At 49.9% G+C, this 17,486-nt stretch overlaps 1 protein-coding gene across 4 annotated transcripts in view; it reads right to left on the bottom strand.

Moving 5' to 3' along the window:
• Positions 1-17,486, bottom strand: part of R3HDM2 (R3H domain containing 2) — a 906,692-nt gene that overhangs the window by 339,649 nt on the left and 549,557 nt on the right. For all 4 annotated transcript variants that reach the window (XM_078688982.1, XM_078688980.1, XM_078688983.1 and 1 more), the window contains 2 exons: positions 11,587-11,816; positions 10,012-10,157 (listed from right to left, as the gene is read on the bottom strand). In XM_078688982.1, the coding sequence (XP_078545108.1) occupies positions 10,012-10,157; positions 11,587-11,816 (376 nt within the window). The remainder of the gene's footprint in view (positions 1-10,011; positions 10,158-11,586; positions 11,817-17,486) is intronic.

Consider the following 17,486-nt stretch of genomic DNA (forward strand, 5'->3'; position numbering starts at 1 on the left):
ACAGACCGCAACTCCACTCGCGACAAAAAGCGTCTCCGAGCGAGTGCCACCTTGGAAATTCCAACGCGCAGAACAGATGACATTGCGAGTTCTCTTCGGTGGCGAATAGATCTAACCAAGGCTCTCCCCACTGCTGAAAGAGGCCTTGCGCCACGTTCGAGTTCAGACGCCATCCGTGATCCATCATGCACCGACGGCTGAGCTCATCCGCCCTGGCGTTCAGAGAACCAGCCAGGTGTTGAGCCATCAGGGTCACGCCCTGGCGTTCCAGCCACTGCCAGAGGCGCAGAGCCTCCTGACAAAGGGTCCACGACCCCACCCCGCCCTGTTTGTTGCAGTACCACATGGCAGTGGTGTTGTCCATGAACACCTGCACTACACTCCCCCGGACAGAGGGGAGGAATGCTTTCAGTGCTAGACGAATCGCCCGCAACTCCAAAAGGTTGATGTGGAGCCGGACTTCCGCCGGAGACCAGAGGCCTCTGATCTTCGCCTCTCCCATGTGGCCTCCCCAGCCCTGGAGGGACGCGTCCGTCACAACCACGTGCTCCGGTTGGGGAAGGGAGAGGGATCTGCCGCTGACCCAATCGCGGTCCGTGAGCCACCACTGCAGCTGTCTCGCAGTGCCCTCCGAGATTAGGACGTGGTCGGGCGGGTTGCCCTGATGCTGGGCCCACTGAAACTTCAGGTCCCACTGCAGACGGCTGAGCTCATCCGCCCTGGCGTTCAGAGAACCAGCCAGGTGTTGAGCCATCAGGGTCACGCCCTGGCGTTCCAGCCACTGCCAGAGGCGCAGAGCCTCCTGACAAAGGGTCCACGACCCCACCCCGCCCTGTTTGTTGCAGTACCACATGGCAGTGGTGTTGTCCATGAACACCTGCACTACACTCCCCCGGACAGAGGGGAGGAATGCTTTCAGTGCTAGACGAATCGCCCGCAACTCCAAAAGGTTGATGTGGAGCCGGACTTCCGCCGGAGACCAGAGGCCTCTGATCTTCGCCTCTCCCATGTGGCCTCCCCAGCCCTGGAGGGACGCGTCCGTCACAACCACGTGCTCCGGTTGGGGAAGGGAGAGGGATCTGCCGCTGACCCAATCGCGGTCCGTGAGCCACCACTGCAGCTGTCTCGCAGTGCCCTCCGAGATTAGGACGTGGTCGGGCGGGTTGCCCTGATGCTGGGCCCACTGAAACTTCAGGTCCCACTGCAGAGCCCGCATCCGGCGCCTGGCGTGATGCACCAGTAGGATGCAGGAGGCCGTCAGCCCCAGAAGCCGCAGCGTCAACCTGACCGAGACCCGGGATAAAGGCTGAAAGAGTGGAATCAGAGCCTGAATATCCCAGACCCGCTGTTCTGGAGGATAAACCTGAAACTGCGCCGAGTCCAGAACCGCTCTGATGAAGAGGAGCTTCTGAGAGGGGCACAGGTGTGACTTCGGCACATTGAGGGTGAACCCCAGCTGGTGCAGGAGGTCTGCCGTAGTCTGGAGGTGGCTGGCGACTGTTTGGGGCGAGCCCGCCTTCAACAACCAGTCGTCGAGGTAGGGGGAAGACTGAAACCCCACACCTGCGCAGATGAGCTGCGACCACCGCCATCACCTTTGTGAACACCCTTGGGGCGCTGGTAAGGCCGAAGGGGAGCACGGTATACTGAAAGTGCTCGTGGCCAACCGTGAACCGCAGATAGCGCCGGTGACACAGGATGGGGATGTGGAAATAAGCGTCCTGCAAGTCCAACGCTACCATCCAGTCTCCTGGGTCCAGGGCAGCTAAGACCTGAGCCAGTGTCAGCATTTTGAACTTCTCCTTCCGGAGGAAGCCGTTGACATTCCTTAGGTCCAAGATAGGGTGCAGGCACCCTTTGCCCTTCTTGGGTACCAGTAAGTAGTGGGAGTAGCAACCACAGCCTACTTCTGGCCCAGGAACGCGCTCAATGGCCCCCTTGGCCAAGAGGGCCGTAACTTCCTCCTGCAGAAGTCGCAAATGGCCCCCGATACACGGTGGGTCTGCGGTGGCATGGCTGGAGGAGTCGCCTCGAAGGGGAGGGAGTAGCCCCTTCGGACGATCTGCAGCACCCATCTGTCCGACGTGACAGAGCGCCAGTGGAGGAGGTGATGGCTAACCCTGCCCCCCACTGGCGTCACATGGGCCTGAAAGCACGGACTAGGAGGGTTTTGAGGCGGATGCTGCGGGGAAAGGTGTGGACTGCCCTCGCCGTTGTCCCCGACCGCCGCCACAGTGGTTTCCACGGCCGCCACCGCGTTGGGTATTACCTTGCGGCACGTGGCTGGCAGCACGTGTGGGAACACCCCTTCCGTGGCCACGAAAGGAGTGAAAGGCAGCCGATTGCTGGCGCGGGGCCGAGAGGCCCAAGGACTTGGCCATAGCCCTGGAGTGCTTAAAGCGCTAAATGGCATGGTCTGCCTTGTCGCCACAAAGGTGACGGCCATCAAACGGCATGTCCATCAGTGTATTCTGGACATCAGCCCAGAAGTTGGCGGATCTCAACCAGGCGTGGCGACGAATTGCCACCGTCGTTGCAATCGCTCTGCCTAGTGAATCGGTGGTATCTAGTCCACACCGAATTGAATACCGTGCCGCATCTCCTCCACCTCCACAAGGGCTTGGCCGAGTTTAGCCCGTACCTCCAACGGTCATTCTGGCAGCACGTCCGCGACCGTGTCCCACAAGGAGTGGGTGTAGCGGCCCAAGAGGCATGCGGTGTTGGAAGACCGCAGTCCCAAACTGAGGGAGGAGAATACCTTCTTGCCGTATTGCTCATACCTCTTGGATGAAAGAAGAACTGACGTCAGCACGCGGAGGCGGCGTCTAAGTGCTCCGACGACGTCATCATGGCGCCCACGACGGACGCGGAGCCGCAGACGACGCCTACCAACCCGCAAGGGTACTTCTACGCAAAAAAAATTCCGAATCCAGTCTGACGCCTGGGGATATTCTAAGGTAAGGAATCTATCACTAACGTGTCTCTTTCAGATACAGAGAATAACTTTTGAAGTTAGCACACAGCGTTCTTGCATCTCTGAAATTCGACCTTCACTTTTTTCAAAACATAAGCTTCTAAGTTTGGAACTATTTTCCAAAACACAATGAACTTTGGCACAAAGCAATCTTCCTAAATTAGAGCTATTCTTAGAGAACAAGAATTCTTTGAATACTTCCTAGAAACAATATTAACCTAATCAACAAACCAAAACAACTTGTATATTCTGCTATGGGATGGTCTCGATTTTATTTCTGAAACTAAGAGCCATTTCATAAATGTAATTTCATGATTCATTCAGTTAGTATTTCCAATATCATATTATAAGCTTACAGTGAAATCATTGCTTTTAAATGCGTTCAGTACAAATGCTCATTTTTCGTGTGCAACCATTTCAAATGCATTTTATATGTATTTTTGGGTGGGATTGTAAACACATGCTATATGTTTTAGTGCATAAACTTAGTTGAACATGGTAACGGGGAGTGGGTGTTGTATAGTATTTTAGGACCCTATGGTAAATTTCCCGATACAAGCCCTTATATAGGTATAAATCACCATATCCTTATATAGGCATAGAAATCATAACCATATTTAGACATAGCTCATACAGTCCAAATACGGCAGGGCTACTTCCACTAGTTCCGAAAATCCACAACGATTTCTTGGAAAACTCTGCTTCAGCAGCTAGGGAATTCCCCTTGCTCGAATACTGACTTGTCCAAGAACTCATGGAGTTTTCAAAGAACTGAGACTCTTTGATGACGTTATTATGTCCACCTTTATGTCAAACTCGGCACCTGCAAGGTATAAATATGCCCACACTTGCCATAGCAAACACACGGTGGTTTAGAGCAGTTCGACTATCTACTTGCCCGACGCATCCTGCTACAGCACGTGCCGAAGGAAGCCGACCGTCCAGCAGACACAGAGAGACGCTGTCTTTTCTCCTGCTGAGAAATCCAGCTCCAGTGTTTCCAAGCTACCCTTGCAGGTTGTTGGGAAATCGAGTCCTGAGATTGACCTTCATTCTAAACCAAGGTACGGAGCTGATTAGACCCTAAGAGAAATCTTGGATAGATTCTTGGCAAAGGAATACAAAATTTATGCTACACCTCACTTACTTCTTCTCTCGTACTAAGCTTAGGTTAGGTACATCAGGGTAGGCATATTTTTGAAGCACCAGTTGAGTACTTTTTAGCCTCTGTTATTTATATATGTATTTATCTATGGTTTAGGAACCATACAATGCTCTTACAGTATTATTCTATTCTACTCTTTTTACTGTATGCATTATATTTTGCAACCAGTTATACGATTGTAGCAGTTCATTTCTTATGCTTGAGAAAGAAGACTGTTCAATAAAACCTTTTATTGAAAAAGCCCGTCTATCTCTCTGCACCTCTGGTGAAACGAAGCATGCACGATTGACTGAATAAAATATCTATCTATTGTTTCCACAACTCTGAAGATCAGTTTCATCTTGGGAAACAAAGATGTCCTGTTTATGCGGTTGTCAGAAACTAAATCCCTTCTTGTGAATTCGAGAAAGTTTCTAGTGACCTCTGAGCTAGCAGGTACTCACAATTAATTCTAATATATTTTGATAGAGACCTAGTAGACATAAGTCCTACGTCACATCTATAGGATATATTATTCCAATGCGCAGAGCCTACGGGGAATATAGGAACTACACTACACTAGACCGCACCACCAGTTTTTCCCAGAAAGATGGTGTAGGGTGGCTGGACAGACCAAGCTTGAAGCTCACTCATGCGACGAGCTGATATGACTGCAACAAGAAAGACCGGTTTCAATGTCAGGTGAGGTAGGAGACAGCTGTGCAATAGCTCTAAAGGGGTATGCATAGGGCATTACTTTGGCATCGCGAAGGGTTTAGGAGGAAACAAGTGGACCAAACCTTTGAGAAAACGCATCACAGCAGGTATTTTGAAAAAGGACGGTTAGCCAGGTAAACATACAGGGCCAAGAGATAACCTTTAATAGTGCCCAATGCAAGTCCTTCCTGGGCCAAAGACAAAGCAAAGAGAAACGCATCCAACAGATTTGCCTGCACTGGGTTCGTGCCACACCAAGCTACAAACTTGGCAGACAAACAGACTTTGTAGAGGAATACCTAGATGCCAGAATAACATTTACTACTTCAGGTGTTAGATCAATTGGACTGTTCAACCTCCACACATGTAGCTGTAGATGGGCAGGCAGAGGCGCAGGAACCTGCCCTGCTGGTTACAGAAGATTCTTCAGAAGCAGCAGCCTGATCAGAGAACAGATGTTCATGCCCAGATGTTCTGGGTACCACAGTCTCCTGAGTCAACCCAGAGTCAATAGGATGACTTGGACCCAGTTGTTCCTGATCTTCAGAACTGGGGTCAGGAGAGGTAGCTGTGGGAAGGCATCCAGGAGCATCGTGCTCCACTCTAGGTAGAAGGAGTTTCTCAGAGAAGAGTTTCTGAAAGAGAGCCTTCTTGGGAACTCTAAGATACAAACATGTTAACACGGTGTTCCCGGCGGTGGCGAAGAGTAAGAGCAAGGTTTCTCCCCATTGCTGGAAGATGCCCTGCGCCACCTCCCGGAGTCACTGCTATTTATGATCCCCTAGATGTCAAAGGCTGAGTTAGATGGCCCTGGAGTTTAAAAATCCAGCCAGATGGAATACTATAAGGGAGATGCCCTAACGATTCAGCCAACCCAGAGGCACAGAGCCAGTTGGCACTGAACAATCACTCCTGTTTGTTGCAATAGCACAAGGCAGTAGTGTTGTCCATGAGAATCATCTGAACCAGTCTGTTCTTGATTCATGGCAGGAAGGCTTTCAACGCCAAGTAAATAGCCCACAACTCCAGCTTATGTGGAGGCTGGTTACCATCTGCAAAGTGTCTTTATTTCCACTTAACCCAGATGACCTCCCCAGCCCAGCAGTAATACATCTGTCACCACCACTAGATCTCGGTGGGGTTGGGATAGGGGGTCTGCCACTGGTCCAACTGCAGTCAATTAGTCACCACTACAAATCGTTTGAAGTCTCATCTGAAATCCTTATAGATTCTAACATATTTCCTTGGTGCTGAGCCCACTGAGACTTTAGATCCCACTGCAGAGCCTTCATGTGCTATCTGGCATGGCTGACAGCCAGGATGCAGGAGGCCAATAGGAAAATAAGCCTCAGAGCCATCCTCACTGAGACCCAGGATCGAGGCTGAAATACTGGGATCACAGCCCGAATTGTCAATCAATCAACCAGCATTTGTAAAGCACAACACTGTCAACCCTATGGGTATTTTGAGTCTCTTTCTGAAGTCTGCCAGCTAGGGGTCATACGGAGCTGAAGGGGGAGGTCATTCCAGGTCTTGGCTGTGATGTAGGAGAAGGAGCGGCCCTGCTGCGGTTGCAGGTGTGTGTGTGTGTGGGGGGTGGGGGTGAGTGATTGAAGAGGAGCGCAAGTGTCTAGCGGGTTGGTGGAATTCTCCTGGACTAGTTCATTCCGAGGGAAGCCACGTAAACGCAATGAATCCAGGATAGCTCTAATGAAAGGGAGCTTTTACGAAGGCACCAGCGGGGACTTTGGCCCATTGATAATGAACCCCAGTGCTGTATGATGGTTCACCATCATCTAGAGGTGGTCCACAACATACTGTGGCCAGTCCACCTTCAACAGCCAGTCACTGATGTAGGGGAAGACTGATACTCTCACCATTCTGAAGTGCACTGAGACAACACCCATCACCCTCATGAACACACAAGGTGTCCAAGAGAGGCCAAAAGGGAGCACGGCACACTGAAAAGGATTGTAGCGCACCTTGAACTGCAGGTAATTCCTGTGGTCCTGCAGGACGGGTATACGGAAATAGGCATCCTGTAAGTCCAGTGCCACCACCCAGTCTCCTGGATATAGGGTGGATAGAACTTGGGCTAAAATGAGCATCTTGAATTTGCCATTCCACAGGAAGAAATTGTTAAAGATGAAGATCTAAAACATGACAAAGGTCTCTGCCCTTCTTTGGTGCAAGTAAAAAGGGGGGGTACCATCTAGCTCTGATCTCCGAGGCTGGGACCCTCTCTATTGCGTCCTTCTGCAAAAGATACTGAAATTTCAGCAGCAAAATGGACTAACTTTCTTCCTAAAGCCACTCAGGTGTGGGTGGAAGATGCAGAGGCGTAAACGGATGGTAAGGCATAGCCTCGTTGGACTATCTACAGAGCCCGTCTGCCAGATGTTCTGGCTTGTCACCCATGAAGAAAATGACTGATCCTGCCTCCCGTGGGTAGTCGTGTGCAGCAACGGGCAAACTAATGTGCCTTGGGGGCTGCTACTGGAGTGGCTGGAGCCTCAGGAGGTTTGCTGTCCCTGTGGCCCTAGAATGGTTTGCTTGATCACCTACATAGACCTTGTGGTTGGGGTGGTCAGCCTTGACGCTGCCTGAAGGTGAAACCTCTAGTGATGCCTTGAAAGGGGCTAAGAAATTGTGATACTGACTTGCAGGTGTGGAAAGACCAAAGGGGCTCACAGTAGCTATACTCCTTGAAGCACTCCTGGGCTGAAACTGCCTTTTCACCAAAGAGGAAAGACCGGTCAAAAGGTATATGAATGAGTGACTCCTGAACGTGGATGAGCGCATGGATCTCATCCACGACTGCAGCTAGAGGACCACACTAGTTCTCTGCCTAAATAGTCAGTTGTGTCTAGGCCTCACCAGATGAGGTATTTGGCCATTTTGAGTTGTCTGTGATAAACTGATGCAAAATTCTTCCAGGACTGCTGGTACGATCTCAGCAACAAGATCCATAATGCATGGGAGAACCCACTCAAAAAATGTCTGGTGCTGACTGACCTGCAGACGAGGATAGCATAAGAAAATATCCTCTTTCCCTAACACCTCAACTCTTTTTGACTGAGCCCAGGGAGGAAGTAGTGAGAATTGAATTGGGGATTGACCCTACTGGTGAAGGCTGTTACTGGCAGGCTCTCAGGAGAAGGGTGCTAAGTTCGGAAAGCAGGGTCACCCAGAGCAGGTCTACAATGATGTGCTGATGGTTTATTTACAGGTGGGCAAGGAGCAAGTGCCTACCAGGGTGTTGGTCAGACCTCGTTGAATGGCAGTTGGGGTTCTAATGCGGAATGTCGGGGTTGTAACGCTTTCGTGAGGACATGAGTTTTTACCTTACTAAAGGTAGCTGCAAATTAAAACTTCAGCCATCCGTCTAACGGCTATGGCGAACAAAGTAAAATCTACCATGGAAGGGCCAGAACGAGAACCCAATCCTGTGTAAGGGAAGTGCCCATCCCACTGGCCTCTTGTAGGTCCATAAAGAAATTGCCATCGTATTGTGCGGAGAATTCCTCCCCACCATTAGCATCTTCACCAAAAGCTGGCAGATTTCGGCCAGAGTCCAATCCAAATAGTTGTTGGAAGACTGCCCTGGTAGCTCCTAGGGAAAGGCACTATGTTATCAAAGTCAGAGTGCATGGGGCCCAGGCACATTGGAATTGTGCTAGACGAGGATGAGAAGGACAGTTTGGAGTCGGACAGAATAGGATCGATGTCCTCCTCCAGTGTCAATGTGGCAGGAACAGGTATGGCTCTTGGTGCCAGGCTTTAACTCTGTTCCGGCATCGGAGCTGACCCCCAAGCGGGTGCAGGAGGCACAGAAGGCGACGAGTACAGTCCCCCTCAACTATAAGCACAGAGTCCTCTGTGGATCCACGAAGCCCAAAGGCGCACCCGTGGGACCCACTAGGGTGCCAGAAATGTGGTGCTTCACCTCCTTAAATGCCACAATTAGATTCGTTTTGGTGTTGCCAATGGACACAGGAACTTGGGTGCATCAAAATCAGCTTAGGAAATAAGCTCCTCAGAGGGGGACCGGGAGCAAAATCACAGAGCACCTTGACGTCCTCATGACTTCTCAGATGGAGAATGGCGAGGCTGGGATGAGACCAGCATGTACTCCTTGTGCTTGTTTTGGGATTTTGACTTACCCAAAGACTTTGACCCCAACAACCATCTGTTGCGGGTCTGGATCCTCTACTACAGCTACCATTATGCAACTTCCTGTGATGCTCGGTGAGGGAAAGATTGGCTTCAAGTTACAGGATTGCATTGAGGCACATCAGAGCACATACCTCATACAACTTGGAGTAGTGGCCCAAACAACAACTTTGTGTGGATGTCACAGAAATTGTTTGCGATAGTCACTACACGGATTACATCTTGTGGTTTTAAGAAGGGACATGTTCCCTCGAACACTGGATAGCAATCCGGAAAAGAAAAAAGCTTGTCAATTGACTAGAAAAGAAAAAGTAACAGCTAGCTCCAGATTCACATATGAAAGTGCAGAAAGAATAGAATGGACGTCAATGATTCTGGGGTGGAGAGCACACCATCATCTACTGATATACAGTGGCTATGCTGAAATATCTTCCAGATCCGATCTAATGCCTGGGGATATTCTAAAGGTGAGGAATCAGAAGTATCCAACTGAAGCAAAACTTTAAGTGGCCAAAGCAAATGAAGGTTGTTAAATTAGGTTTTTCACTAATACAAGGGCTAGACTATCTGTGAGGTGCATGTAAATATTTAGACAGGTACATTCCCCATCAGGGCATTTGAGACAGTCTCTCCCTCTTTTCTGCATCAATGTCTAGGCCTTATCAAAGAAAAATACTATTAAGGCCTAGTGAGGACTTTACTTAATATGGTAAGAGAAATTATTTATAGACATCCTAGTGGCACACAAATCTCCACAAAGACAGCAGAGAGGAAGCTGTTTAGTAAATTGCCTCCAACAGTGAGGAGTCCCTTGTTATGTTTAGATGAAACCAGTTCAGTCACAAGATCAAAGAGAAGCAGCACTGGCAGAACTGCATTCCCCAAGCATTTCAACCGCCTACAGACATTATCCTAGAAATGACACTTTTGAATCCTGCTTTCAAGTCTGCATGGATTTAAGAACAGCTTGGTATTGCAGCTAAACATTTATGTGATGACTCACCTGTGACAGCATGTGGTTGCCCAGTGCCTGTTGCTGGGGAGCAGGCTGGAGTGGATGTTGCTGGGCAGTGCAAGGCATGAGGCTTCGGAGAGACTGGGAGGAGGAGGAGACCTGGTTGCAAACATCAGGGGCCACCAACGACAGGCCTGGGAGACATTGGAGCAGAATTAAACTTGTGTCATGGACAACATTCTGACTTGCCAATGAGTGAAAATACTCCCAGTTTCCCCAAAAAAATCCAGTGGAACCTTAGCTTTTCCAGCTCAGCTTCTGCAAAATAAATCTTAGTTATTCTTGATGTCACCTTGGCCATAAGCCTTCAGTCTATGTGAAGAATCTTCAAAGTTTTGCTGGAGCAAACCTTACCTTACACAGCTCAGTCTCTGCAATGAAAGCTCAACCTCCCTCTGGGAAATTGCAGTAGGCAGCCCAGTTGCCAAAAAGGAAATGCATGCCACTCCTTTTAGCATGGCGAGCAAAAAGACAATGGATTTAGGCCCAGATCTCTGTACTGGGGTGAATATATGACATTGTTCTGCATTCTGTCCATCAATTGTTCTTTTTGTATTTGTCACCCCAAGTGGGACGGGTATGCTCAGACATGAGTCCTGTGATCTCCATGCCACTGGAGTCAAGCTATCCTGGTTGAGGAGGGCTGAAAGCCCGAAACCGGTCCTAAGATGCTTGTTTCCAGTCCAGGGAAGGCCTGGCAGTTTGGCTGGACTGTTCCCATTGGGTGCAGGGTCAAGACTAATTTGCATATGGTTGGGTTCAAACTGGAATGGCATGGTGAGCAACAAAACTATGGATTTAGGCCCAGATCTCTGTACTGGGGTGAATGTATAACATTGTTCTGCATTCTGTCCATCAATTGTTCTTTTTGCACTCCTTTTAGCATGGCATCTGTTTAGTCAATGAAAGGTCAATCCTTGCTTATGCCATCCTTTTTATGAAATTCTACAGTATCAGCAATAAGACCTAAATCTTTTTTGCGGTTTTACACAGGTCGGCCTCTTACAAAGAACCCAAAATTCTTTTTTGAGGTCCTCTGGCCTTATCCAGCACACAGCACAAAAAGTTCAGTCTCTACAACTAACCTAACCCCCTTCTTGTATCACACTTTTCTGTCAAAGACAAAAGTGCAAAGCAAGCTCAAACCTAATATTTTGCCCAGGTGCTGCACGCCAGGTCCTGCAAAAAAAAACCATTACCATTACCAAGGGAAAACTGTACTAAGTAGTTTTCTCTGTCAGCATCAGCCGGATTCATGACCTGCAGCATCAGAGAATTACTCAATTCAGACAAAACACTATTGGGCTGTGTCAATGAATAGCTAAACTTAAATAATTGTGCAGTGAAGCAGCTACACCTCTGATGCGCACCTATGAATCTCAACTCTTGCACCTGGCCTCTTCCAGCTTATCAGCTCCCAGCCACTCACCATGAACCATACCATGGGCAAAGTCCATCACTGATTTGGTTATCATCCCAAAGTTGACTTCACCAATTAAAACACCAGAAGAGAAATTGAGCTTCAAGCTGAAAGCAATTAGCCATGCCTAAGTTAGTTAGTACCTGGCCTGTTGGTCCTGCATGTGGTCCCCTTGACGCTGCCAATGCTGTCACCACGTGTAAGGATGGAAATCCCACTGAAGCTGCTGGCTTTGGTGACTGGCGGGCGCATACTACGGATGGAGCCATCCGAGTCTGTACTGCTCCATGGCCGTGGATCCAGCGACTTCATTTCACTGTCTGTGCTGCTTTGTCGGCTACTGGAGGCTCTGATCAAGCCATCGCGATTACCCCTGTAAGGATGGGAAATGGAAAAACAAGACAGATGTCAACAATATGGTATTCAAAGCAAGAAGCTTGATGCAGAAGAGTACTAGGCTCATGGACTATTGAGGGAATATCCAAAAAGTGGTCTTCTATCTTCATATTCATTAGATCAGTACAATCGAAGGATTCAGTACTTCCTACCACCAATAATGGTGTCTTCAAAAGAAAATTCCAACCATAAATGTTTGCCATACAAAATGTTTAAATGAGAAACACACAAGATACACACCCTAAATGCTGCAGGAAACAACTGCAACCCACCAAAGTCTGTCACCCAATGAAAACCAGGTGGTGTTTTCTTAATTAACCCCTTCGACGCTCATGACGAGCTGGGCTCGTCATGAAGCAGGGCGCTCACACGCTCATGACGAGCCCAGCTCGTCATGAATGCACTGAATCCACCATACCCCCAGCACAGCAGGGGAATGTGCAGAGCGGCGAAGGTGTTATGAAAGAGGTGAGCTTAATAGCCAGGAGATAGTTTGCTTGAGTGATTCAAAATTTACTTTTACGGTCTATTTTCCCTTCAGGTATTTCAGCCAAGTGTTGTTCCTTGGCAAAGTATTGTTTTCTTTTGCTGGCGAAACATACACACATTACTTTAGTTACAACCTACAAGGCCAATCTGTCACTGCTTCACTAACCCAAAAACACAGACCGTCCAAACCAACATAATACAATAAGAAAACTCTAAAACCTTGCGCAATCCATGAAAAATGGAGTAAGGCACTGCATGTGTATCACGGGGCAACAGACATAGTAGTAGCTGTGACAAGGTATTTATCACCTTTTATATTTATCATTTAAAAAAACAGATACAAATTTGAAATAATTTTGCCTGCACTGCTCTTTCACTGTTTGTGTAAACTCAACAAAGCCACGCCACAATAGTCTGAGTTGCTATTCTGAGTTGCTAGGACACAATTTACATAAGGAATGGTAAAGAACAACCCTTTGAAGAACAGAGAAACTGATATGTTTTTACATCACTTTTTTTTTTGTAAAAACAATTTTTATTGGCATTCAAGTTCGGAAAAGCACAGTACAAAGGAGAAAGCAATAAGGTATTAGCCAATAAGTCAGGATAACATTACAATTCCGACAAGACACCTTTTGTATAGAACATTCCCCCAAACCGATCCCACCCCGTGTCCCACCCCCCTAGCCAGTGTGCCGTAGTCTTCTCCTTCAATCAGTCAGGTATTAACATAGTCATTTCCTTGGTAGGAACCGTAGTAACAAGTAAGTAGCGCTTATCAATGGGGAATCTGAACTCTCAGAACCTCTATCGTTACTTGTAAGTAGTGTGTGCCTCGCTGGAAGTGAGGTACCCCTTAAAGCAGTGCCCCTACCGTGGCATCCCCCCTCGTTTACGCTCAATTCGCCCTCAGGCTGCTGGAGTGCAACAACCAGGGCCTCCCACGCTCTAGCCACCTCCAAAGCCCTGTCACTATCTAGGCTCCTGGCCTGTCGCAGCCGCAAAGCACTCTCCGCTTTTGCCCATCGCTCCAAAGTGGTCTTCCAACGCAAGTAGCTGGGTCCCTGGCTAGATTTCCAGTGCATGGTGATCTAGGATAGAGCGATGATGCACCTTCGAAATATTGCGAAATCTTAATTGGTGTTAGGTATGCTCGGTGTAGGGTGAAAAACTGAATCAGCTGAAACCTGGCATTCCTAGTACCCTTCCATGCCCGTCGCAATAGCTGCGGCCATGTCGACTCAGGGATTGGTCGCCCAATATCCCCTTCCCACTTGGTTCGCAGCTCCTCTAGGGGCCGCAGAGTGGCAGTCGACAACCTCCGGTAAAGGCAGGTGATGGCCTTGTAAGTGCCAGCAGCCATGACCACATATTGACAGCACTCCGAAGTCGGCGGTTCGGCGAGCCCACTCTTCCAGTGTCTGCGAATACCAGCCACTAACGAGGCGTGCAGCAGAAAGTCACCTCTCGGAAGATCGTAAGTGTCACGCGTTTCGAACTCGCTCTGGCATTTGGCAAGTTCTCATCAGGGCTTTCTCGTATTATTCTTCTGAAAATTATGTACAAAGAAAATGAGTGAGATTGCACGTCGGCAATAGCAGAAAGGAATTGGCAATAGCAGAAAGAATTCAAGTTTATTTATCAGACAATTGAAAATTTGTATTTGTTACAATTCATTTTGTTTTCTTTTCCTTACTGCAAATAGCTTCATTGCTTAATACTACATAACGACTGATGCTTCTCGTATGACCGTATTTGTATATTTATGTACACTAAATGATTGGATGTCATTTTGTCATATGTATTTATGTATTTTTGTTAAAATTCTTTGTCAAATGTTTTTGTATAAATTGTATGTACGTAGTGTTTTTTTCTCATGCAATCAATGCTTTAACTTAATGAGATTTATATGAAAAAGTAAATGGTTTAAATAAATTTGACCATACAAATCATAATAAGGATTTGGTTTGTTGCTCAAAATATAGCTATTAAAAATCGCAGGGCCAGCATTTTTCTTTTTATAAATCGAGAGGACAGCGGCACCCGGGCGAGCAGCGGCATCGCCCCCCATGACCCGGAGCAGCCGGTGCACACAGGTGGCGGTGGTGCGCTGGGGAATAAAGCCCGCTTGGTCGCAGTGTACCAAGGTGCGCATGTGGGCCAGAAGCCGCGTCGCAAGGACCTTGCTCAGGATCAGTAATGGTATCACCAAAGCCTCGCGAGTAGACGCCGGTAAGATCCCGGTGTCCCAGGCCTCTCGATAAACCGCCTACAATTGCGGAACCAGTACATCCGCGTAGGCTGCATAGAATTCAATCGGCAGCCCATCTGTGCCAGGGGTCTTGCGGCGGGCCATGTGTCTGATGGCCACTCTGATCTCTCCCTCAGAGATGTCCCCGCCCAGGTGGTTCGCATGCTCCGGGTCGAGCCGGGGCAGCTGCGCCGCCAACAGGAACTCCTCCAGCTCCACCGGGGCATCCGGCATCCTGTTCCTATAAAGGTGCGCATAATACGTGAGGAACTGGTCGTTGATTTCCGATTGCGTATAAACCATGCGTCCCTCCGGGGTGGCCAGCGCCACTATCGGAGTGCCACGGGTCCCGGGGCTGGCCAACCACGCCAGCAATGAGCCCACCTTGTCACGCTCAGCGTGAGCTCGAACAAGAAACTCCTTATAGTCAAAGCAGCGCAGCTTTTCCATTGCCGACGCCACTTCCTCCCGTGCGGCCGAAACCGCTCCGTGAGCCGCAGGAGTCGCGTGGCCGCGCCGTTCCTCTTCGCACAAGTGGCCCTCGCTTCGCTCAACATCCTGTAGGATGGTCTTACGGACCCCCGCGGTAGCTGAGATACAGACGCCCCGAATCACCGCCTTAAAGGCGTCCCATTCCAGCGCCCTACTGGAAGCCGTGCCCACATTTGCATCGAAATAGCCTTCCACCCCAATGCGCACATCGGCCTTAAATGCCGGGTCCTCCAATGCCAATGGGTTTAACCGCCACGTCGGGATAGCTTGGCGTCGCCTCATCCATTGGACCATTACTAAGCAAGGGTTATGGTCGGATATTGTCCTGGCCAAGTATTCGCTGTGGCGGACCAGGCTTTGAGCGTCCGGTGAGCAGAGAATGCTGTCAAGGCGAACATGCAGATCGTGTGGGGGGGAGTAAAAGGAGAAATCCCTCTCTGCGGGGTGTTGTGTCCGCCATGCATCGACCAGGCCCCAGCTACTTTGCCACTCTCTCCTGCTCTTCGCTAGTCTGTGAACTGTCGCCTGCGCCAGTGGTGGGTGAGATCTATCTAAGTCTACATCCAGTACAGAGTTAAAATCCCCCCCGAGCAGGACCGTGCGGCCAGGACAGTAGCCAGTTTCCCAGACAATCGTGCAAAGAAGGCAGGTTGTTCCACATTCGGGGCGTAGAGGCTGCAAAGCGTCACATCCCTCCCATCTAGGCGGCCCTGTACAGCCACAAACCTCCCCTCAGGGTCGACCACTGTTACCAAAGGTTGGAAGGGAATCCCCGCCCGTACCCAAATCAAAACCCCCCTTGCAAAGGCCGAGAAGTTTGTGTAAAACATTTGTCCCCGCCATCTGCGCGGTAGAGCCCGTCCCTCAGTTTGGTCAATGTGGGTTTCCTGCAAGAAGGCAACCTGAACCCCCCTGCGAACAAGATAGGCATGTACTTTATGACGTTTCAGCATGGAATTCAGTCCCCTCACATTCCAGGTCACACACTTCAGCTCAGGTAAGGTCCCCATTCACAGTAACAAGTACAGTTCCATAGAAAGAAAAAAGAATCGTGTGCACACTGACAACCCCCCATAACCAGAACCCTGATGCCACCCAACAGTCCCACATCCCACCCACCCCCAGAATAGGTCCCAAACAGTAGAAACCCATCCAAATGCTTAAATCCCAAAAAGAACAGTCCCTGGTAACTACCAGAGTCCCACAATAGGTGTGAGATAGGGAGGGTGGCCTGTCGCTATTTCCAACGGACTGTAAGCAACATTTATCTCCCAATCAGCTCTCCCCATCGCGCCCCGCATCCCCTCCCTATTCATGGCAGGAGCTACTGCAGAAGGTAGCCGCCCAACACCAGCTCTTCGCCCACCCGGGTGACATGCCTCCTCCCCAAACCCAGATCAGGAACACAGCAGCTTATACAATACCACTTCGGGGGGGGGCCATTAAGATCATTCGTCCAGCAAATCATCAGCAGTTCCAGGAGTGACATGGGGCAGTTCGGGGCCACCAGCCTCTGACTCCTCCGATGCCACCTCGTCGGTGCCCCCTCGGGAACCCGACTCCACTGCATTTGTCGATCCCACCGTCTTGGAAATGGTAGAGACCGCCCGGAGGGCATCCCTGCGTTCCAGCTCAGTCTGTTTGACAGAGGGTGTCCGAGCGTTCGGCGGTCGTCTCTTGGGCCTCCTGTTTCGCCTAGGTCTCGGCGTCGCCCTTCGCCGTTCCCCAGACGTCCGATGTGCATCCGCGCCGGTCCTGTACAACTCCAGCCAATCCCATACGTCGTCTGGAGAATCGTAGAAGGAAGATTGGCCATCCATCATGATCCGCATGCGGGCTGGGAACAAGAGAGAGTAGCGGATACCCTCCTCCCGAAGAGCCTTCTTGACCGCCAGAAAAGTTGATCGCTGCCTCTGAACTTCCAAGGAATAGTCCGGATATATGGAAACCTGGGCGTTGTCCACCTTATAGGGCCCCAGTGCTCGCGCCTTTTGCAGGATGAGATCACGATCCCTGTAGTGCAGCAAGCGCGCCACCACCGGGCGAGGAGGCCGACCCTCGGCCAGGGGCCGAGCCGGCACCCGGTGAGCACGTTCCAGAGTGTAGAACGGCGACAAGCCCTCCAGTACTACCACGTCTCGCAGCCAGGACTCCAGATAGCCCAGCATGTCTGTCCCTTCAATCTTTTCAGGCAGGCCCACCACGCGTATGTTGTTGCGGCGGTTGCGTCCTTCGGCATCCTCTGCTCTCTGCTCCAGCAGTTGCACCCTCTGTTGCAGCTCCCCCATCAAGGCCTCCGTTGCCTTAGCCGCGGGTTCCAGGGCATCCACCCGGATCTCAGCCTGCTTGACCCGATCTGCCAACTTGCCGTGGTCCGCACGTAATAGGCCCAGACTCGTGGACACCTGGCCGATG

The sequence above is a fragment of the Lissotriton helveticus genome, chromosome 1_1 (genome assembly GCF_964261635.1).
Source record: "Lissotriton helveticus chromosome 1_1, aLisHel1.1, whole genome shotgun sequence".
NCBI classification, from domain to species: Eukaryota; Metazoa; Chordata; class Amphibia; order Caudata; family Salamandridae; genus Lissotriton; species Lissotriton helveticus.